The sequence below is a fragment of the Tribolium castaneum genome, unplaced genomic scaffold, assembly GCF_031307605.1.
Source record: "Tribolium castaneum strain GA2 unplaced genomic scaffold, icTriCast1.1 ptg000069l, whole genome shotgun sequence".
In the NCBI taxonomy this organism is placed as follows: domain Eukaryota; kingdom Metazoa; phylum Arthropoda; class Insecta; order Coleoptera; family Tenebrionidae; genus Tribolium; species Tribolium castaneum.
Window position 1 is genome coordinate 4,664 of NW_026986666.1, and position 24,062 is coordinate 28,725.

The 24,062-nt window shown below is 32.6% G+C and overlaps 1 protein-coding gene, 1 long non-coding RNA gene and 1 other non-coding gene across 3 annotated transcripts; 2 read left to right on the top strand and 1 right to left on the bottom strand.

Moving 5' to 3' along the window:
- Window positions 1-210: 210 nt before the first annotated feature.
- TRNAR-ACG (transfer RNA arginine (anticodon ACG)) lies at window positions 211-283 on the bottom strand. Its single transcript has one exon. It is a non-coding gene; the product is annotated as a tRNA-Arg (tRNA).
- An 11,977-nt stretch (window positions 284-12,260) lies between these two features.
- LOC135267660 (uncharacterized) lies at window positions 12,261-13,424 on the top strand. Its single transcript, XR_010336057.1, has 2 exons — window positions 12,261-12,933; window positions 12,989-13,424. It is a non-coding gene; the product is annotated as an uncharacterized LOC135267660 (long non-coding RNA).
- A 4,709-nt stretch (window positions 13,425-18,133) lies between these two features.
- Window positions 18,134-23,439, top strand: LOC107399092 (uncharacterized). The gene is made up of 3 exons (XM_064359677.1): window positions 18,134-19,491; window positions 19,543-19,992; window positions 20,052-23,439. Exon 1 carries the CDS (start codon window positions 18,145-18,147, stop codon window positions 19,072-19,074), a length of 930 nt encoding a protein of 309 aa, XP_064215747.1. The 5' UTR covers window positions 18,134-18,144; the 3' UTR covers window positions 19,075-19,491; window positions 19,543-19,992; window positions 20,052-23,439.
- The last annotated feature ends 623 nt before the right edge of the window (window positions 23,440-24,062 follow it).

Sequence of the window (24,062 nt, forward strand, 5' to 3'; positions counted from 1 at the left end):
ATTATATTTCACTTCCAAAATTAATATTACAAGCCGAAAACGCACCATTAATACTTTAAATTCCATAAATATGAAATTTTTCAGAAAGACTGCTAGTCCATACTAATTAAAAATAAAGTGCTAGTTGCCACCAGATGCATTTATCCTGAATTATTCTTTGAATGGTGTAATAGTATTTTTATTAAAAGTAAAAAAAGAAAAAAAAATGTGCGACCCTGCCAGGATTCGAACCTGGAATCTTCTGATCCGTAGTCAGACGCGTTATCCGTTGCGCCACAGGGCCTGTTGACGTGTCATATCCAATGAATCAAGCTGAGATACAGTGAAAGTTGAATAAATTAGAACAGCAAGTTTAATTAATTATTCAAATTTATTCAGTTTTATGTCAACTTATGTTTACACTGAATTATATACCTTATTACCAAGAGTTTGAATTATCTGATGACAGTTGTATATCATTATTTAATACTATTAAATTAATGCTAAATAAATTGATTATTCAAAAAAAAATGCAATGTAGTTTTTTTTTTAATTGTATGAATAACTAAAAAACCAAACTAAACTAAACGAATAATTTTATAATTTGATTTCCACAGCAATTATACTATATGAGATTAAAAGGCCAAAAAGCTCGATATAGGCAAGGGTATTATTTGAAAAGTTTTATTATATTGGAAATGTTTTCACTTATTATTATACAACACTATGTAATATGATGTCCTAGGCTCACTAAATAATAAAAAAAAATGTTAAAAAATGTACTACATACTGAACTTCAGTGGTATACAGGGTGAGTCTGTGAAAAGTTTTTTTACTCTAAATCAAAAACTAACAAGTTATCAGTTATCACTCAAAAATCACTGAAACAAATAATGTTTGTATGCTGTTTTGTGCAAGAATAACATCACTATTTTCGAAAAAATGTCCACCAAAAGTTTGTGTCTAGCACAAATTGTTTAATTATTTATTTAGTAATTTATTTATTCTTAGCGTTTAGTTAACTTTAGTTGCCAGTTACTTAACTTAATCCTGAATTTAATTATTGTACTACAATTATGTTGATGCAATATATGAGCTAAACAATTTTTTTTTTGAAGCTAGAGACAATTTTTTACGTAATTTTTTCCAAAAAATCATAGGCGTCGTTTGTTACAGAAAATGTTATTAACAATAATAAACAAATATAAATACTTAGGTAGTTTTTGAGATACAGTAAAAATATAGGTATCTCTAACAGAATAACCCTGTATATCACCACAGGGTTACTATTTATTCATCAAATCCTAAAAAATACTCGACAAATCTTGTTTATTTATAAGCGTATGTAAAGTCCACAATACTTGTTTTAATAAACTTACACCCTTTATAATGTCCTGACGCAATAAAAAAATAGTTGCATTTAAGAAAAAATTTTGAAGACCTTGAATCACCTTATTTACTATTTTGTCAATTTTGTGTTTTGTCTAAAATAATACAAACCGTTATCCTCCGAAATTGTGAAGAAAAAAATAATTTTCTAATAGTTTTTCTCTAGTTTCCTTAGTGTGAATATTAACTACTCAAAAATTGAAATATGTAGAAATAAAACGATCAACATCAAACCAAAACAAAGAAAAAAACAATGAACAACAAAAAATATTGAGAAACTTCTGATTTGATCTGAGTTGAAAAGCAATAATGAAGTTTTTTCAGTCATGATACTATGCAAAAAAACTACTCAAAATATTTTTTTTAAGAAAAATTTTGTCGAGAAAACTGTGAAGTGGTTAATTTTCCATAAAAAAAAATTGTTCGTTTTTGACATTTCTTTCTAGAACCTTCGTGGAAAACGTATGTAGGTATATTTTTACGGTGAAATAATGTCACTTGGAAAAGTTGGGGACATGGAAGTTTTATTATCAGAAAATTCCGTATTTGTTCCCGTTTTTTAATCAAACTGATTTGAAAATCGGAACTAGGAACAAAAAAAAATAGATTGTGTGTATAAATAGCTCCCAGCGTCGATTTCCTCGTCTAAAAATAAAGCCCATCCCTGTTTAATTTCACTTTTGTGTCCATTTCACTTGAGGCAGTGTCGTCGTGTCTGAGCTTGTCGTGGCGGTGGCGGCGTTTTGCTGTGGTCCCCCACAGCAGTGTCGCGGTCTCCATGGAGACACATCGCAGCAGGGGGGCGGGGCAATCGATACTCCCCCACAACCCCCATCAGACATCAAACGCAACACGCACACATCCCAGGTGAAAAATCGCAAAAATCGGCAATGACCAAGGAGTTTTTGACGATTCAATTGCGCCCAAAGTATGCATTTTCGGTCGAGGGCCGACTTGTGAAGGGATTCATCAATCAATACTCCGGTCAGATCATCAATAACACTAATAGTTCGGTCTTGTGAATTTAAAATGGCTGTTATATAGGAACAATGCATTCTATTATGGGCGAGTGTGGGTTTGTGGTTTGAAAAAACCAGGCCCGGATTGTCGGACAATTAATTATCTCAATGTAATCTAAAATTGAAAAGAGATTAGATGGAATGAACGTCTGGACGGACGCACGCCACTGACCCACACTCGGGTGTGTTTTTTTTCGAAATTTGCTGTTGTGGTTTCGTATCGATATTTGTCTGAGGATGATCGAATCGCATTCTGAAAGACTGCTTGGTCAACTACAGGCAGGTAAGATTAATGACTGGTCCGATCTGATTCGATAAACTAATGAACTATTGTGTTTGAAATAACTTACTCGCTCGGCCACGGACAAATCGGACTACAATGGACCGACTATTATGCCTGAATATCAAACACGTACATATACAAGGATCCACTCCAAAGGCCGAGACGGGAAGACACTCAATTCAAATAGAAATTTATTGTCTCAGCTCTCATTTTTCCAACTTTCGAAAATCGAAAAGCTTGACTCTGAAATTAAGTTGGTGACACTGAATAATGCAAAAGTAGTCTATGTCAAATCAATGATTCAAGATGCAACACCTGTTGAATTCGGTTGGAGAAACAAAAAATCGCAAATCAGATAGATATCATATGTAATAAGCTTTCGAGGATCGTTTAAATAATAATGATAATGACTTCTTCCATGGTATCATTTCCTGGACCTCTTCAGGAAATACAACCGACGAGACTTTTTCCCTTAATTTTTCCCTTGGAGAACCTCTTCTCCAAGAGCTAGGGTTCACTAGGTCCAAGTTTAAAGGTGTTTGTAAAAGTTACTTGTTTTTCAGTTGTTACTATTGTTCTGGTTACTGAATAAAATTTCTCTTTTCAATCACCTGTGTTTAATTGAAATCGAACCTCTCCACTCCCACTGTATAAAAGCTAGTCAAAAAGGCACTCTTATGTAGTGTAAAGCAGGATAACAGCGGCAAATAAGTTCTTTTCCAACTTTTAGAAAAAAGTCGTTGGCGCCCAGTTTTTAATAATAAATAAATAAAAAAATGCATTACAGTACCTAGACTAGAGTTTTTAAATTGACTATACAATCTAAATCGAACTAAATTGAAAAATTGAAATTTTACTTAATTTTATTAAATTTTTGAATTCGTTTTTTTAAACTAAGTAAAATATACTTAGTTGTTAGTATTTACATCATAATCATAATATAATAATCATAACAAAACTCTTTTTTAATGCACTGACTTTTTTAATATTTTAATTTTTAATCGAAAAACACGATGAAATTGTGCTATTAATCAAAAGAAATTTTTATTTGTCTACCATTTTTATTCAAAAAGTTGAAAATTCGGTGGCAGGCCATAATTAAATATTATTGTTCTACTGCTTATTATCTAAAAACCAAATAAAATGTTGAAGTTTGACAATAATTGTTCACCATTTTGCAAAGCCTACTTGATTAACGATGAAATTACAAAGTACATAAAATCCATTTTTCGTAATTATTTCAAAAACTGTAAGAGATAGGTATAGGGCGTGTTGATAAAAATAACCATAAATGTCAATGTTCTTTTGATTGCCGTTAAAAAAATTAGGTCATTCTATGTGAAAAAACTGAGTTATAGCCGTTTTTTTAATAATCATTTAAAAAAATCATACTAGCTTTGAATTTTGAAAATTAGCAATTTAAAAAATCTAGAAGGTTTATCGAGTACAAAAAAAATTATTCACTTGGCACAAAAAGATTATGAATGTTTTAAATTAACCATAAAAATAAAAAATTTGAGAAAATGAACTCAAAAATGCAATAAAAATGGTTGGTTATTATTTAAAATTTTAAAGTTGACGCAAGTTTCTGGTACTCCCAGAAACTCAGTTGTTTTGAAAATAATATGGTTAAACTCAGAATAGTCAATTTGGATCATACAAAAAATTTTAAAACTCTAGCTTTATTAGAAGTTAAAAAATTTCAAGAAAAAGCCTGGAAAAAATTACCAAGCACAGGCTGATACTTTCTATTCAGGTTTTTCTAGTCTTCGACATAATAAAAATTTTTCAGTGTTATTCAACTAAAAAAATTGCGTAATAATAATACTGTGATCTTTTCACATCAATATTGCCTTCTGTACGCAAATGATTTAAAAAAATTCAGTAGGATTAAAACATTGTTAAATTAAACTTCTACATTTTTCAATAACACACGTAAGAAAAATTAGTTAATTCTTAAAATCTTCAGTATTATTTTTTCGTTAAAACGGTGCCTTAGAAAAAATTAGACTTTATTAAATGACCTCGGTATTACTTGTGATTCCAAGTTGACAGTTTCTTACCACATTCCGAGTATAATTTTAAAACTTTCAAATGTTAGGTTTTATTATAAGAAATGTTTCTGAGCTTCCGCAGTTGAACACTTTAATATTATTTTATTATTCATTTCTTAGGTTCTGTTTGGAAACTCCGTCAGTTATGTAGTTACTCATTTACATTATTAGGAAAAGTGGCAAGTTGTACGAAAAAATATTCGGATTATTTGACATATTTATAAAAAAGATTGGACTTGAACTAGAATTCTAGACACAAACATTAAAAAAAATACCAGTTTTTAAAATATGCTTCGAAATAAATAGAGTATTTATTGTAATTTTTTTGGGTTTTGTATTATTTTTGGACTGTGGTCAGTGCCTCGGTCGATATTTTTGCTAATTTTGCGTCAGGATAACGAGCTTTGGGTACGAAATCAGGTTTTCAAGTCGCACAAAAACAGTTAAAAATCGATCAAAATTTGTCCATTATGTAGTTGTTTAGTTGTTGATCCGCCATCACATTGTTATACCTCGGTCTTTTGTTCGGTCCAAGACCCACTTAATTGGATTATAAATTATATCTGGTTTTTTCTCGGCTTGGAAGAACGAACGGGGCGATTTATGGCAGTCATATTTATTTATTGGATTAATACATGTAACATATTGCCAACACACGAAAGATATAAATAACTGGTGAATGTATGGTATTAATTTACTAGACTGGTTCTTTATATCGTGTTATATATTGTCCCGTGATGTAGTGAAACTCTGCAATAAATGGACAAGACGTCGGTGAAATATGTGGGACTCGTCCTCGCGCGGAAAAGCCCGACAAATTGATAAGCGAGGCTTATCACAGGTAGCGAAAGCTCGCGGAATGCGAAGCTCGTCAGGCACTTGGGGTTATCTTCAGCATCGGCGTCACATCAGCAGGACAATGGCATTATAAACACCGTTTTTATGCATCGGAGCTAACCTTTGCCAATCCGATTGTTTTTACAGCCGCTGTGATGCTATCGGGGGTCTTATTTATCGGCCGATATTCTTCCCATCATCAGCGATTCGATTGATACGAACCGCTCCTGATGCTATTTTAATTATTTATGTGATTACGCAGTAACGGGACTTGCCACCGACTTTACTCGGGATTTTTTCGGGGCTTCTACAGTTCAGGATTATTGTCTTCGAGTCGAAATTATCATACAATGCGAAGATTCGAATGATAGTGTCCCAGACTTAGAGACGACTATATAAAGAGGGAGTTTCCTGGAAATCGCCGCAATATTTATACCGAACAATGGGATTTATGTAAGGTTGAAAAAGTCGCCGGTTGAGAGCAAGTCGCGTGCCTTCGAGCTTTAGATCATAAAAACTGTCGCACCATCATAAATAGTAAAATGCATAATGTGTTTATTCGTCACACACCATGGGGATTATTGTTTGGGATATATACGGCCAGTTGGCTCACTGTAAGTTGCGAGAGCTCGGGGTGCCAGGACACCACAAAAGCTCGCTCGCAAATAAAAAATTGTATTTTATTTGTTCTTCGCCTCATTTTACGTATTATTACTAAATTTTTACAAGATTAAAAGTTTTGAATTTTTTTGCTTAAAATTTTAAGGGTCAAAGAAGGCATATCAGTTATCACCACCAAATTTTTTTTCTAAAGTCATTCTTGCAAAGATTTATGGACTTTTCTATGTGGTTACAACCCATTCGAGTTGTTAAAAGTCCAAAAAGGTCCAAATGTTTGATTTTTTTATGTTTGATTTTTCCAATTTTTGTCGCAATTTTGGTCGATTCCGGAACATTTATCGAGCAATAACTCCAGAATTATTAAAGATAACCCCATAATGTAAATTAGCGTTGAAAAGCTCTTTGAATTATCTATTTTTTTCAAAAAAAAATATTGTTCTCCGACTAATAGTTTTCGAGAAAATTGCAAATAAAAGAAAAAATAATTAAAATTTTAAAAAATTCATAACTAAAAAACTATTGAGAATTTGGCAATTTTTTCGATGCCAATCGACTCCCCGGATCATTTTGCATAGGCAAGGATTAAAACAATTCACTACACCAGTTTACTTCAGAACTTATTTCAAAGTTTATTTTTACAAGAAGAAAAATGGTGGATGCGCCAAATTATTAATTTAAATAAATCATAACTCAAAAACTAAAAGTCGTAGAGGAATGCGGTTTGTTCCATTAAATTCAGCGGCTCATTTTCTGTATTATACGAACTTTTCATGAGATTTAAAAATTTGATTTTTTTTGCTAAAATTTCAATAACACCTTCAAGAAAATGAAAAAATTATTTTTTTTTCAAATTCGTTCTATCATATTTTTTCGTATTTATACATGCCTTTACAACTCTCTAGAGTTGTTAAAAGTCCAAAAAAAGTTTATATGTTCGATTTATTGATGTTTGATTTTTTCAATTTTCGTCGCAATTTTTGTCGATTTTGGGTACCCGGAACATTTGTCGAGCAATAGCTCCAGAACTATCAGAGATAACCCCATGAAGTTTATTATCGTTGGAAAGCTCTTTGAATTATCTATTTTTTTCAAAAAAAAATAATGTTTTCCGACTAATTGTTTTTGAGCAAATTGCAGATAAATGCAAAAATTGGTAAAATTTAAAAAAATTCATAACTAAAAAACTATTGGGAATTTACCAATTTTTTCGATGCCAATCGATTCCCCGGATCATTTTGCATGGGTAAGGATCAAAACAGTTCCACTTTTTCAAATAGTTTAGTCGTAATTGGGAAAATAAAAAAAATTAAAAAAAAGTTAACACCCCCCCCTTAAAAATGGTCAATTTTAAAAGTGTCTCAGAATCGAATAAAACTTATCCTATCTTATAGATTTTGATGTGCTCTTTACGATGGGAAAAAAAGTTTTCTCCTAGCTCTTTTAGTTTGGCCGTAATCGGCGATTGAAAATTGAAATTCTTTTTGCGAGATATCGCTTTGAGTCCTATGCCATTTTGTAGAGTTTTTTATTCCGGTTGTCCTCAATTTTTCCGTTTCTCGATAACTCTAATAGTTTCGCCGTAATTGGCGGTTGAAAATTGAAAAAAAGTGAAAATGAAAACCTTTTTTTGCGTTTTTCTCGGAAACTGTAAGACTTAGAGCAACAAACAGAAAACCATCTGATAACGCTTAATTTTCTCTATTTTTTCGATTAAACCCGGAGCCGCTCCGGGCAACGATTCCGGCTACAGAGGCGATCAAAGTTTTTCACTAAAAAAATTCATAAAAAAAACTAAAAGTCGTAGAGCATTGAGGTTTGTTCGATTGAATTCTACGGCTCATTTTACATATTATATCGATTTTTCACAAGAATTAAAAATTTAAAATTTTTTGCCTAAATTTAGGGTAGCCATTTGTCATAGTGGAAAATTTTATCCAACAAAAAAATTCATAACTCAAAAACTAAAAGTCGTAGAGCATTGCGGTTTGTTCGATTGACTTCTACGGCTTAATTTACATATTATATCAATTTTTCACAAAAATTTAAAATTTAAAATTTTTTGCCTAAATTTAGGGTAGCCATTTGTCATAGTGGAAAATTTTATCCAACAAAAAAATTCATAACTCAAAAACTTAAAGTCGTAGAGCATTGCGGTTTGTTCGATTGACTTCTACGGCTTATTTTACATATTATATCAATTTTTCACAAGAATTAAAAATTTAAAATTTTTTGCCTAAATTTTGGGTAGCCATTTGTCATAGTGGAAAATTTTATCCAAAAAAAAATTCTTAACTCAAAAACCAAAAGTCGTAGAGCAATGCGGTTCGTTCCATTGAATTCAGCGGCTCATTTTCTGTATTATACGAACTTTTCATAAAATTTAAAAATTTGATTTTTTTTGCTAAAATTTCCTGAGTAATAATAACACTTACCTTCAAGATAGTGAAAAAAAATTTTTTTTAAAACTCGTTCTATCATAGTTTTTAGGACTTGTATATGCCTTATAGAGTTGTTAAAAGTCCAAAAAAAGTCTATATGTTCGATTTTTTCAATTTTCGTCGCAATTTTTGTCAATTTTGGGTACCCGGAACATTTGTCAAGCAATAACTCTAGAGATATAAGAAATAACCCCATGAAGTGTATTATCATTAGAAAGCTCTTTTGATGATCTATTTTTTTCAAAAAAGATTATTGCTCTCCGACAAATAATTTTCGAGCAAATTGCAAATAAAAGCAAAAATAAATAAATTTTTAAAAAATTCATAACTAAAAAATTATTAGGAATTTGGCAATTTTCTCAACGCCAATCGATTCCTCGGGTCATTTTACATAAGTTGGAGTCAACAAAGTTTCACTTTCACGAATAGTTTTGTCGTAATATAAAAAATTCGCCTTGTGTCGCTTAAATTTTTTCAAGTCGTGTAAGTGAAATCTTGTCTTCAACTTGTGGTAAGAGTGATATCGTGCGTAAAGTGAGGCGTATAGCGCACCATGCCCCCGCTTCCTTCCGAAACATATAAAGCAATTGTGCCCCTGGCGGAGGACGCCCCCGCCTGCTCTGATGACTCGTGTCAGCTCCAGAAGCTCACAAAGAGATGGCTTCTTTCAGTCTATAATTATTGTCCTCCTGGTTCCTGTTAGTGAAGCTTTCGAGATGAACCTTTTATAATTCCACACTTTTTGATACACAATCTAAAATCCATATCTCAGCGCGACTTGTCTACGTACACTCCCGCACAAAAATAACGACAAACTACACGATGAATAGACTCGATGTCAGAGTCAGTAAGGCAAGAGTAATGCACATAAAATCCCTCATTAAGTTCGTGTACACACTTCACACACAGAAGATGGGCGCGTGGCTGCGACGCCTGCACCGGACAGCCAGTGGCGTCCGCTCCGCCCATGTCGTTAACATCGGACCCTTACACTAATCAAACGACAAACAAAAATATTCAGCACGACTTGCAAAAGTCACGACTTCACAAGAGTCATTAATCTTGCAACTGCCGCAAAAATCAAGGTGCTGCAGCAAAATTTACGCGCTTCTTTATCCACTCATCTACAGATTTTTTAATAATTTTGCCATGCATTTACTCTAAAAAAAATATAGAGTTTTCAATAGACTTTTTTTAAAATTATTATTTTTTTTGATGTTACAGTATTTTCGCTGATTCAAAAAAAAAGTTCGGGATCTAATGACATCTAATCGGGCACTTTGTCATTTAATCAAATCAAAAAAATAGAGAGTTACACACTTTATTTTTTTGCTCGCCAGTGTATACATTAGAAACAGCCAAACTTTAGTCCAATTTTTTAAATTATTTTCTTGTTGAAAAAAAACTGGTGTATTTTTATAATTTTATTTTCACTGTTTTTTCTTTCTTTTTTTATTTTTGATTTTCTTTTCTCTTTTCTGAGTTATTATTTTATTTCTATCTTTTCAATCTTTATATCGACTTTTAGCAAAAAAAACATACTTATAATGATTAAATTTGCGTCCATAATTCCAATATTTGTAATCACTTTGGCAATAAGTGCGCTAAGTAATTAAAGTTTTTTTTATTGGATGTTAAAACATTGTGTTATCTTTACACTTAATTAACTTCCTAACCCATTTTTCGTCTAATCGTATTCACAATTCGCTGGCAGCTGTGCGTAATCTCCGAGTCATCATCTCTGGTCCCGAAATTAAAATTCGTGTGGTAGGTCTGTGGAATGTGTTGTTTCACGTTCTCCACCACCCAGCCTTGTTAATATGTAAGGGAGTCACCTAAAATCCAATGCTATTCATGTAAACATAAACATATGTAAAGCTTATGATAATAAATGGTAACAGTGAAATTTATGAGCATTCATTTCGGCGTGTGAGGCGTTAAGATATTCCCCTGACACCTGCTTAGCCATGTCAAACAAAATTGTCAAGTAGCACATAAAATTGTTATTAATTACGAGTCATGTCCGTAATCCGGATTTATAAGCGCGCGCAATAAAAGCCCGCTTTTCGTTTATTTATCGTATCAGGTGGCTGTTAAAACCTCGTAAAATCACAAAGAAAGACGAGGAATTAACGCATAGGTATCAACAACGTCAAGGATTATTGCGAGTCCTTTTTACGGTTCGAGTGCATAACGATCCGGCCGCGCTCATTATCTAAACAGGATGCGGCTTTAAAAGGATAATTGGTATTCACAAAACGACAAGGCGATTATCTTAATTTTATGCGAGCTTTCGATAATGCCAAATTGAAATTAAAATGCGAGGGTACAAATTGTGGCCTTCAAGTCGGCTACTGGGCCTTTTATGCATCGACAAACTGTCATACGTCAATCACTGTGTGCTTGAAGACCACCCAGTTTTCGAATGGCTCGGTCACCAGACTTACCGCCTACAAACAATACTTTATTTTAAATTTCTCCATGGATTGTCAGAGGCATCTGGTTTTTTGCACCGCCAGCCCAAAAATACCCAAAACTGTGTCACTTATCAATTATGTGTTCGACGGGGGTTTGGAGTAGAGGTGTGAAGATGAGCTAATTGGGTATCCGAAACGTGGTCCGTGCTCCGCGACTAATTAAAAATTAAAAATATTTATTAGACGTTTTGATTGGCGCCGGTAGTCTGGCGCCACCTCTTTTCCCGTCTCTGTTTTTTTAAGGACCTTTCTGTTGAAATTTATCGATCTACGTCATAATAAAATAAAATCAAATTAATACTACGGCCTATACCACTCGATGAAGGGGGCTATAAAAAATCCAAAGAATGTTGTAGCTTCATGTTTGGTATTACTATTCAGTTTCCATTTTTATTGGGCTCGTGTGTTCAGGTACCATTCATTACCTTTTTTAATTTATTTGTTATGGATGGGAATTTATCGAGTCGTGATGGGTGAAATTCTACGACGGTTTTGATTGGCATTACCATCAGTGGATTCGGTGGTATACGCACGCGACAGACCCGTGTCTAGCTACATTCCGATGTCGTCACTTGACACATGTTTATTTTTCAAACTGTCGGAATGCATAAATAAATTGCTTTACAAGTGTAAAACACAAGTTCGGATTAAAAGCCAAGGGATTGATGAATGTTTGTACAGGGTGAGACATGAAATACCACGAGGTCAATCATTTTTGGCAAAATGTAGTGCCCCACAAACTTTTTTTCTAACTTTTTTGTTCTCAATATTTTGTTATTTTACCCCAAAAAAGAAGTAATTTAAAAAAGCACCGGACTTGTGTTTTAATCACGTTTTAATTTCGAGAAGTGAGTCAACAGTAATAGAGCAGTGGAGAAAGTTATGTTGTCTTGGTCTCTCTTTTAACGAAAAATATTCAAAAAGTATTAACATATACCTTCTCATATTTATTCTACAACAATAAATAAAGTAAGTGAATATGTTTCACTAACTTTTGAAAAGTCTTTGAATATTTTTGAATATAAAAATCTTGATAAAAATAAAAACCTACTCATTCATTACGAATTTATGTAACAAAAATTAAAAAAAAATATTCGTGAGGAAAGTTTAAACCAATAGTCTTAGTACCTACCAAGTGTATTAACTTTTCACGACAGTAGATAACGAATGGGGGGACAACACAACACAACCTTGACCTTGAGTTTGACCCCGCCCATTTTCCCTCTCTTTCTTTCAAGGCCACTCGTTCTCTCTCTTACTTTTTCAAGGCCAATCCCTCCCACTTCCCCCACCACTTCAAGGCCAAGGCAATATTGGACCTTGATGTTTTCAAGGCCAAGGTCCCCACTTTTGCAAGGCCAACAACTTCCCTCTTTATTTATCATTCAAGGTCACTGCAGCTAATATATATAGAATTCAATACAAATTCAAAAACAGTATCTAATAAGTATTTCTCAATATTAAAGTAGTAAAAAAATGTGGTATCGTTTTACTTGTGAAGGTGTCATAATAGTGGAAGAAACGTGTTTCCACAACCAGTTAGGACACATATCTTTGGAAGGTGGTTGGGAACGTTTCTTTAATAGAGTGGTTGTGTGTGAACAGTGTAGTACTAAGGACATTTCTATTATTAATCCAGATGGGTGGAATAATTCTTTAAGTATTGACATTACTTGTAATGAAGAAGAATTTAAAGAGTTACTTAGAAAATATGGTTTCCTTTGTCATAAGTGTAAAACTCCGTGCTACACAGCTAGCCAAGTGGATCCGGAAAATGCCCAAAAAATTATAGCTATATACCACTAACTTAAATCAGCATAATGGAAGTTGACAATGGTATGTAATATGAAATTGTATGTACTTGTAGAAATTAAGTTTTAAATGTTTTCAGATCCTTACTGCTACATGCTCTTTTGCCTGTCTCCAAAGGACTGTAGTAACAGAAAATTCTTTTGTTTGAAATGTGTGAAGATTATGGCAGTGAGATTTCACATTTGTCATCTACATGTGACTTCAGTGTTAAACTACAAGTGTTTTTGGTGTAATACAGTAATAGGACAGAATTCTCAGTTGTGTGGAAATAATTTAATAAACAAAATGACTGTTAAAATATGGTATTTTAGTAGAGAGCGACAAATGATGTTTTATGATTCTGATGACTATGATTCTGACGACTCATCAAGTAGCTGTGATAGTGGTATAGAATGTTAGTTAGTTAATAAGAGTAGAAATTAGATATAAACAACTTGTAACCTTAGATTAAATTAGTATCTAGATTGTTCTTTTGGTGTATGGATAAAAGTAAATAAATGAAGTTATATAATAAACAGACTTGTGATTCTCAACATAGTATTGATTCAACTCTGACAAAGAGAGGTTGGGGTCTAATAAATAAATTAATAAATAAATTACCCATTGAATTACATATACCGGGTTATCAGTTTTGTGGCCCTGGAACCAAATTACAAGAACGAATTGCACTTGGACATAGTGGTAGAAATAAATTAGATCAGGCTTGTAAAGAACACGATATATCGTACGCCAACGAAACTAATTTGCAAAAACGACACGAAGCAGATAAGTTATTATTAAGTAAAGCAGTTGAACGTTTAAAAGCAAAAGACGCATCGTTTGGGGAAAAAGCAGCTGCATTAGCAATTGCTGGTATAATGAAAGGCAAAGTAAAATTCGGAATGGGAGCTAAAAGTAAAAAGGGTAAAAAAAAGAAGACAAAAAAACAACGAATTCTAGTTGCTCCTAAATATGGTGGTTTTTTACCATTCCTATTACCACTATTAGGTGCTCTAGGCGCTTTAGGAGGAGGAGCTGCAGGGATAGCGACTGCTGTAAATAAAGCTTCGGTAGATAAAAAAATGTTGGAGGAAACTATGCGACATAATAAAGCAATGGAAATGAGTAGCGGTAAAGGTGTAGGAAAAACTAAAGGGAAAGGTCTTTACATTGGTCCATATAAATGGTATCAGAAAAAAAACTCCCAGTAAAATTACCACGTCACGCCCTCACTAATATTGAAATAATAAAGTTTGCTCGACTATTACAAATTCCAAATTTTAGAGGTGTATATATGCGTAATAAATTACCGAAACTTATACATAAAAATGAAACAGGAATTATAAATTTAGATGAAGAAAAAAATAGTGGAACTCATTGGACAGCATATGTAAAAAATAAAAATAATATATTATACTTTGATAGTATGGGCAATTTAAAACCTCCAACAGAGATTATCAATTATTTCAAAAGTGATAATGATGGTAATAACATTACATACAATTATGATGGATATCAGAAAATGGGTTCATATAATTGTGGACAATTATGTTTAAAGTTTTTATATAGACACACATGCAAATTATAAGTTTAGTCGAATCAAAGATGCTGTTTGTATTAACAGGAAAATCAGCGATACTAAGTGCTGACTTTAATCCACCGATTGATGTTAGTGATGGTGTCTATGAACTGGGTGTTACAAATTTTGAAGTCTACAACAGTATACCGAATATTGATGAAGAAAATAATAAATTCTTTTTCGGGGATGTCGAATTTAAAATACCGACCGGTTGTTATCAATTAACCGATATAAACAACTATTTACAACATGTAATTGAAAAACAATTCAGTAATGACCTCTTATATATTACTGCAAACAATAATACATTACATACACATATCAAAGCAACAAAAGATGTTGACTTTACCAAACCAAATACTATCGGACCAGTGTTGGGATTTAATAGTCAAATAGTTCCGAAAAATGTTGGAAAAGATTCGGACAATATTGCAGACATAATGAAACTTAATTCGATTATGATTGAATGTAATATTACAATTGGAAGTTTTAAAAATGGAGAACCTGTACACATAATTTATCAATTTTTTCCAAACGTTCCACCTGGATTTAAAATAGTACAGTCACCAGATCATGTGATTTACCTACCCATTAGTGTTAAAACTATCAGAAATATTACACTTAAAATAATAGATCAAGATGAAAAGTTGGTCAATTTTCAACAAGAGACTGTAACAGTTGGATTACATTTGCAGAAGAAAGAAGAAAATGGGTATTAGTTTTAGAACTGACTCATATAAAAAGCAACAAAAGTGTAGAAAAACAGTTAGTACGAAACGAACCGTGCAACAATTAAGTAATAAAAATAAACTGTTTCTAAAATCATTAGGATTTGAATTATACACATAAAAAATGTTCGATATTGAGAAGGGTATTGAGTGGGATGAAGGTGTGGTAGGTTACAAATTTCAAAGTCATGAGGCATATACAGCCAGATATGAAAACACGGATGAAATTCGAATTCCTTTACAAGAAGATTTGTGTACACTACCATGTGATAGTTTAATTTTAATTGAGGGACAATTGGTTAAAACCGACGCGACAACCAATAAAACTGTACCAGCAACAGAAACCAAGTTTGTAAATAATGGTGTCGCTTTTTTGTTTAGTGAAATACGGTATGAAGTAAGTGGAGTAACTGTAGATACAAACACAAAGCCAGGTATTACAACAACTATGAAAAATCTGGCATCATTAAATCAAAGTGAAAGTCTGAAATTAACAATGTCTGGTTGGGATCTAAATGAAGAAGCCACTAAACCTATAGATGGATATTTTCAAGCATGTATCCCATTAAATCGACTATTAGGATTTGCAGAAGATTATAAAAATATAATGCTAAACATACCGCAAGAGTTAATATTAATTCGTAGTAATAGTGATGTCAATGCATTAATTTGTACAACAAATGAGAAAGCACGAGTTGTAATTGATAAAATTGCATGGCTAGTTCCACATATTGTGCCCGGTTTAAAGGAAGAGGTTAAATTGACAAAAACCATTGAAAAAGATAAAGAAATTGCAGTACCATACAGAAGCTGGGAACTTCATTCGCTGCCACTCTTTACAAATACTACAAAGTGTAGTTGGCCTGTGAAAATCTCTACAAAATTTGAAACACCTCGTTATATTATCTTTGGCCTTCAAAGCAATAGAGAAGGACAACTTGATAAAAATATGAGTAAATTTGATAGAGGCGATATAACCAATATGAGAGTATTTCTAAATAATGAACGATATCCGTATGAAAATTTAAATATTTCATATAAAAAACACCATTTCGGTATATTATATGAAATGTTTACAAACTTTAGATCCCGATACTATTATACAGATAAAAAAGAAACACACATTACACCTACACAGTTTTTCGACAGTTATCCACTAATCATAATTGATTGTTCGATGCAAAAAACTGGTTTACAAACACAGTCTATTGCACTGAGAATTGAATTTGATACAGACACCGGTATAAGTGAGGGAACCACCGCATATGCATTAGTCATTAGTGATCGAGCCTTTACATATACACCGTTGACAAAATCTGTAAAACAAGTCTAAATTAATATTAATAGTGATGGAGAACGAAGTGATTATAGACGTTCAAGGTTACAAAATTGGAAAAAAGTTTATAGTTAAAGAACTGGCTGCTTTAAGAGGAGACAAACTCGCACACTATGTTTTTCAACCCCCTTTCCCTTCACAACTCTTGAATCCTCAAGATGAAAAACAAGTAAAATGGTTAATGAAGAATTATCATTGTATTGACTGGAATATGGGACATATTCCATATTGGAAACACGTACAAGTTATAAACAATGTGTTGAAGGATGTTGACAAAATTTACGTAAAAGGAAAAGAAAAAGCCGAATTTTTGAAAAAATATACACATAAACAAGTTATTGAATTTCCACAACAACCAACATTACACGCCGATAAAGTTAAATGCATGTACCATCTGAACGATAACGCATATTGCAGTCTACATAATGTATTTTTTTTAAAACAAACATTTCGTTAAAAGTGTACAAAACATTGTGTAAATAATCTCAACTCATCAGTCTATTAGTAATCATGGATCAAGAGAGTTGGATAACGTGTCGTAATAATCCAGGACATCGCCTGAAAGTAAAACATCTTCGACGACATTTACGAAGATGTCTTCCACATCGTGAATATTCTTGGAGGAGTTTTGATTGCGGAAATGGGAATTATTTTGATTCAACTTTATCCCATAATACTAATAATGATTATCAACAATCATCGAGAAGCAATTTTGAAAATACAAACTCTTCAAAAAATATTTTTTGTAATGATATGGAATATTAATTGAATTAATTAATTGTAGTATTTATAAATAAATGTTATAGATTTATAAACATTTGTATTTTTTTCATAATATTTACCACTCCCTTACACTTTCAATAATCCTTATACACCACCCAAAAAAATTCATTTTATTTATAAAAAAAGAGTTGATTATTGCAGTGGATATGAGTGATTTTTCTCATTTTTTCAATAAATTAAACAGGTTAACGATGTCCTTGAAACAGGCGGTTACACTCCATCCTGTCTACATAGGTCTTCTTTTTACATTTTTTTGTGTCTATATGTTAACCTTGATGGAATACACCAATGTAGTTGCAGTAAGTGCATACAAAGAAGTTGACCTTGACGGGAGCTTTTAACAATTTATAAATGTGCAGAGAGTGAATGCAGAAATTCATTCTGTGTTGTACAGGTAGTCTGTGTACGAAATAATGTGTTCAAATTATTTTGCTAATTTTAAACCGTGCACTCATGGTGACGAGTGTTGTCAGTGTCCCGGTCCCTCAACTAGGACAACTGTAAGTAACCAGTCATCAAAGTTATTATTTAAAGTATTGAAGGGAAAAGTTGCAAATCCCTATCAAAACCGTAGTGGTTTTAATAGGGATAAACCTAGAATCAATATCGTTTCTGATGTAATTATTAGACCTACTTATTCAAAATTAATCAAAAATGATGAGACACAATTTGAACAATTTGCCAAGTCGTCTTTAAGTCAATCTTTGAGGGAAGATTGTTTTGAAGAGGATGAGATTGAATGTAGTCAGTTAAGTGTGAAAGAGAAGCAATTAGCTAATCACGCTGTTGCTAATATTGTTCAAATCGTTGATGAGGATGATGATGATTCTATGGTTATTCCTTTATCACAACCTGATAGTGAATTATCGTTTTCTTTACCATTCACGCAATACCTGGCTCAACATGGTATTGAAAATGATTATTCGGACGACATCTCGTTGACCTTAATAGACCAGTTTATTAACGAAGACGAGGCGGTGTCCAATCCGGTTGTGGATGAAGGAACTTGTCCCATCAATAATTCGATTACCGATGAGTTAAATGTATTTGATAATGATATGGTCGTGGTGGAAGAACCCCCAATCTCTCCCAGTCCACCACTACCACCACAAAGCCCCTTCGTTGAGCCAGTGTTTACCCGCCCCGTTACACCAATATCTCCTGAAGCGGCACCCGCGGTATTAACTCAACCCCCTATGATAATATCGCAGGACATCATTGACGCCTTATCGGAGCCTTGGGTTGAGGTGGAAAACATTATCAATGGTAACGTTGAACATCCCCCTCAACCCAATTCACCGATTATTGAGGAAAATGATGTTCTGCCAGAGAGATTGGTGGTGGTAGAGACCGAAAATAACATCATTCGGTCACCACAACCTTCACCACCACCGTCACCCATAATATTATCACAGGGCGTCAATGACATGCAACAACCATCTGTCATTGACGCACTGGCAGAGCCGTGGGTTGAAGAGAGGAGGCAGGGTGAAGAGATGGATGTTGAAAATGACATCATTCAACCCTCTCAATTGTCACCCATTCTAGGGCAAACAAATAATAGGATTGAGAATAGGGTGGAGGGTGGAGACGATGACGACGACGATGACATCATTCCACCCACTCCCCCTCACTCACGATCAAGGAGGCGTCGGCGCCCTAGAAAGCCTCGTAGACGTTCGCGAAAGTCGCCATTAATATTAATTATTAATAATTATAATATTAATATTAATATTAATGATGTTAATATTAATAATTAATATTAATAAATCCTATTTCCATCCCACAATCATATCAAGTACATTTAATTCGAACGCGATTTTCCAAATTTTAACATCATACTACCTACAACACGATGGCAAGCATGCTGCTCCTCCTCGAGGTCTTGCTGGATACCTATCTCTGAACACAAAAAAATATATATTTATATAGTATAAATAAAAGTCATTCAAAGATAGTAACAGAAGGCAGCAAATTTATAATTAAACTTTGTTAGTAACCTGTTTAATTTATTGATTTATATTTTCATAAGAAAATGCATCACTGTGAAAACTGTAATAAACAATTTACAACCCGTCAATCACGACTACGCCACGAAAAGCTCTATTGTCAAGTGGTCAAAAAACAGGAAAATGGAGGACCGGCCGCCAAAAAACAGAAAATATGTCATTCAACTGGTAAGTTTTAACTAATAGGTACTCTATTTTTCAATAATTTTTCTTTTCTAGCTAGCAACAATTATATGTGCGTTACATGTAATCAAGAAATTGCTCCAAAGCTTATTACGGCCCATGAGAGAAGTAGACAGCATAGAAATAATTGTCAAAGTACTCCCTTGGAGGATGGGGTGTTTGCACTCAGCAGTGCATTTAAATCACGCATCGCTTCATATAGGATTTGTGATGAGGGCCATTATATCGATTTAAATGAATTTATGGATAAAATTCACAATAAATTACTTAGACTTATTGTTTCACAAATTGAAAAATTTAGTACAATCAAAATAAATTTGGAATTATTTGGATTGTATACCATTGAGTCAAAAAATATATTTGATGTAAAATCTTTCAATACTACTAACAGAATTGTCACTTTAGGCACGAATATTAGGAATATGTTGCATGACTTTCAAGAAGTTATTAGTCAAAAAATGATGGATTTTTTGGAACGAGATTCAGGTAGTTATATATTGTAAAAATCTTTATAATACAATTATTTTTTTGCTTCTTTGTTTTAGGCTGGACACTTGTGAAAATCTTACATTTAGAATTAAATGTAAACTATTACAATCCATTGAAAGCTTCATCGTATATCCCACTACCGCCAAGCGTGAAAATGAAGAGGGCAATAGTTAATGTTCAAAATCAGGATATTCATTGTTTTGGTTGGAGTGTCGTAGCAGCAGTGTGTCTACCTATGGGACCAGAACATTTACCCAGTTCATATCCACATTGGTCGACACTTTTTAATTTCCAAGGTATTGAATTTCCTGTAAAACTGGATAGTATTGCAAAATTTGAAAGTCAAAATAATGTCTCTATTAATGTTTACGGACTTGAATTACTTTATGTAAACAATAAGGTAAAATTTGAAATTGTGGGACCATTATATTTTACAAACTTTAAGAAACCGGTACACATAAATTTATTATTGTTGAGTGATAACGATGGTAATCAACATTACTGTACAATAACTAATTTGCCACGTTTAGTATCTTCCCAACTCTCAAAACATCATCATTCAAAATTTTTCTGTGATGGATGTCTACAATATTTCACAACCCAAGCTTTATTAGATAGACATTCTTCGACTGATTGTGGAAAACTTTATGCTAGAATCCCAAATAATGAATTAATAACAAATAGATTTGGTTATAATGTTCCCGCTAATGTATTAGAATTTCAAAATTATCATCATAAAATGACTATCCCATTTATTGTTTATGCTGATTTCGAATGTTTATTGAAACCTATGAGTACAGTTGCACCAAATCCAAATCAATCATTTTCGATAAAAACTTTTCTCCATCAACCATATTCATGTGCATATTACATTAAATGTTCATATAACGATCAATTATCTAAATTCCAAAGTTTTCGAGGACAGTCATCTGTGGTTGACTTTATTACAGCATTAGAAATAGATTTGATAGAGATTTATAAAAAGTATTTAAGTATTGTACAACCAATGCTTCCATTAACTATTCAAGAAGAGTTTGATTATCTTACAGCAACGGAATGTCATATTTGTCAAAAACCTTTTCAACAGAATGATATTAAAGTAAAAGATCACTGTCATTTAACGGGTCGTTATAGGTCCGCTGCGCACAGTAATTGTAACTTGAATTTTCAAATTCCAAATTTTATTCCGATAGTATTTCATAATTTAACAAATTATGATAGTCACTTATTCATTAAAGAGTTGGCCCTTGAAGAAAGTGAAATTAATATTCTTGGTAAAACTAAAGAGAAATATATTACATTTTCGAAAAAAATTTGTGTAGGCGAATATCTAAATTCAAACAATCGAATAGTCAAGGAGCACTTACACTTGCGTTTTATAGATAGTTTTCAGTTTTTGACATGTTCATTAGAAAAACTGGCAGCAGCCTTGGATGATGCTCAATGTATGGAAGTAAAACGATACTTTCCCGTTGACAGAGAATTTCAGTTAATTAGACAGAAAGGGGTTTTTCCATATTCATTTATCGATGATTTTTCTAAATTAGATCTCACGGAATTACCACAAAAAATTGATTTTTACGATAAACTTCGCGATGAGCATATTTCTGAAGATGATTATCAACGAGCTAATACCGTATGGAATACATTCCATTGTCAGACTCTAGGCGAATATTCTGATCTCTATTTAAAAAGTGATATTTTGCTATTAGCTGATGTCTTTGAGAATTTTCGAAACATGTGCCTTAAGCATTATGAACTTGATCCAGCACATTACGTGACTGCACCATCTCTTAGTTGGAATGCTATGCTTAAATTTACCCATGTAAAATTAGAATTATTGACTGATATAGATATGTTGCATTTTTTCAAAAAAGGGATTCGTGGGGGAGTTAGTACATGTGTTAAACGAGCGGCTCAAGCAAATAATAAATTTCTTCCAAATTATGACCCTTCGAAACCGACATCATACATTTTATACCTCGATGCAACAAATCTCTATGGTTGGGCTATGAGTGAAGTACTCCCTTTAGGTGGATTTACTTGGCTAACGCAAGACGAAATTAATTCACTTAGTATTATGGATTTGACTGATACCACACCTGAAGGTTATGTCCTTGAAGTAGATATCTCTTATCCTCATCATTTACACAACTCTCATAATGATATGCCATTTCTACCTGAAAATTTAATTCCACCAAACGGAAAATGTGCTAAACTCATTCCAAATCTATGTGCTAAAACAAACTACATAATACACTATCGAAATTTAAAACAAGCTCTACAAAATGGACTAGAATTGACAAAAATTCATAGAGTACTAAAATTCAATCAATCGTCATGGCTCAAACCATATATTGATTTAAATACGAAATTACGAAATCAGACTAAAAATAAGTTTGAAAAAGATTTATTTAAACTCATGAATAATAGTGTGTATGGAAAAACCATGGAAAATGTCGATAATCGGGTAGATATTAAACTGGCTACACATTGGAAAAAAAACGGTCACAAGTATGGAGCAGAGACATGGATAGCCAAACCACAATTTAAAAATTGTTCTATTTTTACTGAAAATTTAGTTGCAATAGAAATGAATAAAGTTCAAGTAACGTATGATAAACCTATTTATGTAGGATTCAGTATATTGGAAATTTCAAAAACTTTAATGTATGACTTTTTTTATAATTTCCTTAAAGTTAAGTATGGAAATAATGTACAGCTTTTGTATACGGATACGGATTCATTAATTTTAGAAATTTATACGGAAAACGTATATAATGATATTAAACAGAATATCGATCGGTTTGATACTTCAAATTATCCCGAGAATAATATTCATGATATTCCTAAAACTGTGTCTGTTATCGGTAAAATGAAAGATGAGTATGCTGGTGTACCAATTGTACTACTTTATGGCACCGGTGCCAAAGCATATTGTGTGCAAACAGTGAATGATTTAATTAAAAAGGCTAAAGGTGTAAGTAAACATGTAATTGATAAATCTCTAACACTGTTACAATATCGGGCAATTGCAACAAATCCTTCATCTTCATCAGTTTTCTGTGTTATGAACGTTTTCAAATCTTATTTACATAATATGTATACCGAATTAAGGAATAAAATAGCACTGTCTAATTTCGATGATAAACGATACATTTTAGGTAATTCAATTGATACATTAGCCTGGGGACATTACGATATTGATAGAGATCGAAATTTAGATTCTCTAATTAGAGAATTGCAAAAATATGTGGAACCCACTGATTGAATTTTACCTTATTGTAGATATGTAACGATATGTAACCATTTATTTATACTACATAGTTATTATTATTATGTATTTATAATTGATGTAATGTGTAAAGTATTTTTATTTGTATTTTGTAAGTCAACAATGAAACTTGTGCAACAAAAAGATTTATTAAAAATTTCTAATCACGACTATTCAGTTTGTGTACCCTATCAACAGTTTCCTAAACATAATACTTTATTCAATAATAGTGTAAAAAGAGGACTAGTGGTTGGACGTTCTGGATGTGGAAAAACAAATGTGATATTAAGTCTCTTGCTGCATCCAAATGGATTACGCTTCACAGACATTTACTTATTTTCAAAAACGCTACAACAACCAAAATATCAATTTTTAAAATCGGTTCTGGCACCTCTCGATAAAGTCGGTTACTATGAATATGAAGATGGTGCCGAAATTCCCCCTCCTAAAGAAATCAAACCCTATTCCATAATAATATTTGATGATGTAGTCACTTGTAACCAAAATATAATACGTGATTATTTTTGCTTTGGTAGGCATTATAATATCGATTGTATATTTATAAGCCAAACGTATTCTTCCATTCAGAAACAATTAATTCGTGATAATGCTAATTTTATAATTATCTTTCCTCAGGATGTATTAAATTTAAAACATATTTTTAATGATCACGTTGGTACAGATATGTCATTTGAAACCTTTCAGAAAATGTGTTCACAGTGTTGGCAAAAACCGTATGGATTTGTTACTATTGATAAGGATGCTGAACAAGACAATGGGCGTTATCGTAACG

Coding starts and splice junctions, on each gene's coding strand:
- LOC107399092 (XM_064359677.1), top strand. CDS start 18,145: ATGGTTATTCCTTTATCACAACCTGATAGTGAATTATCGTTTTCTTTA.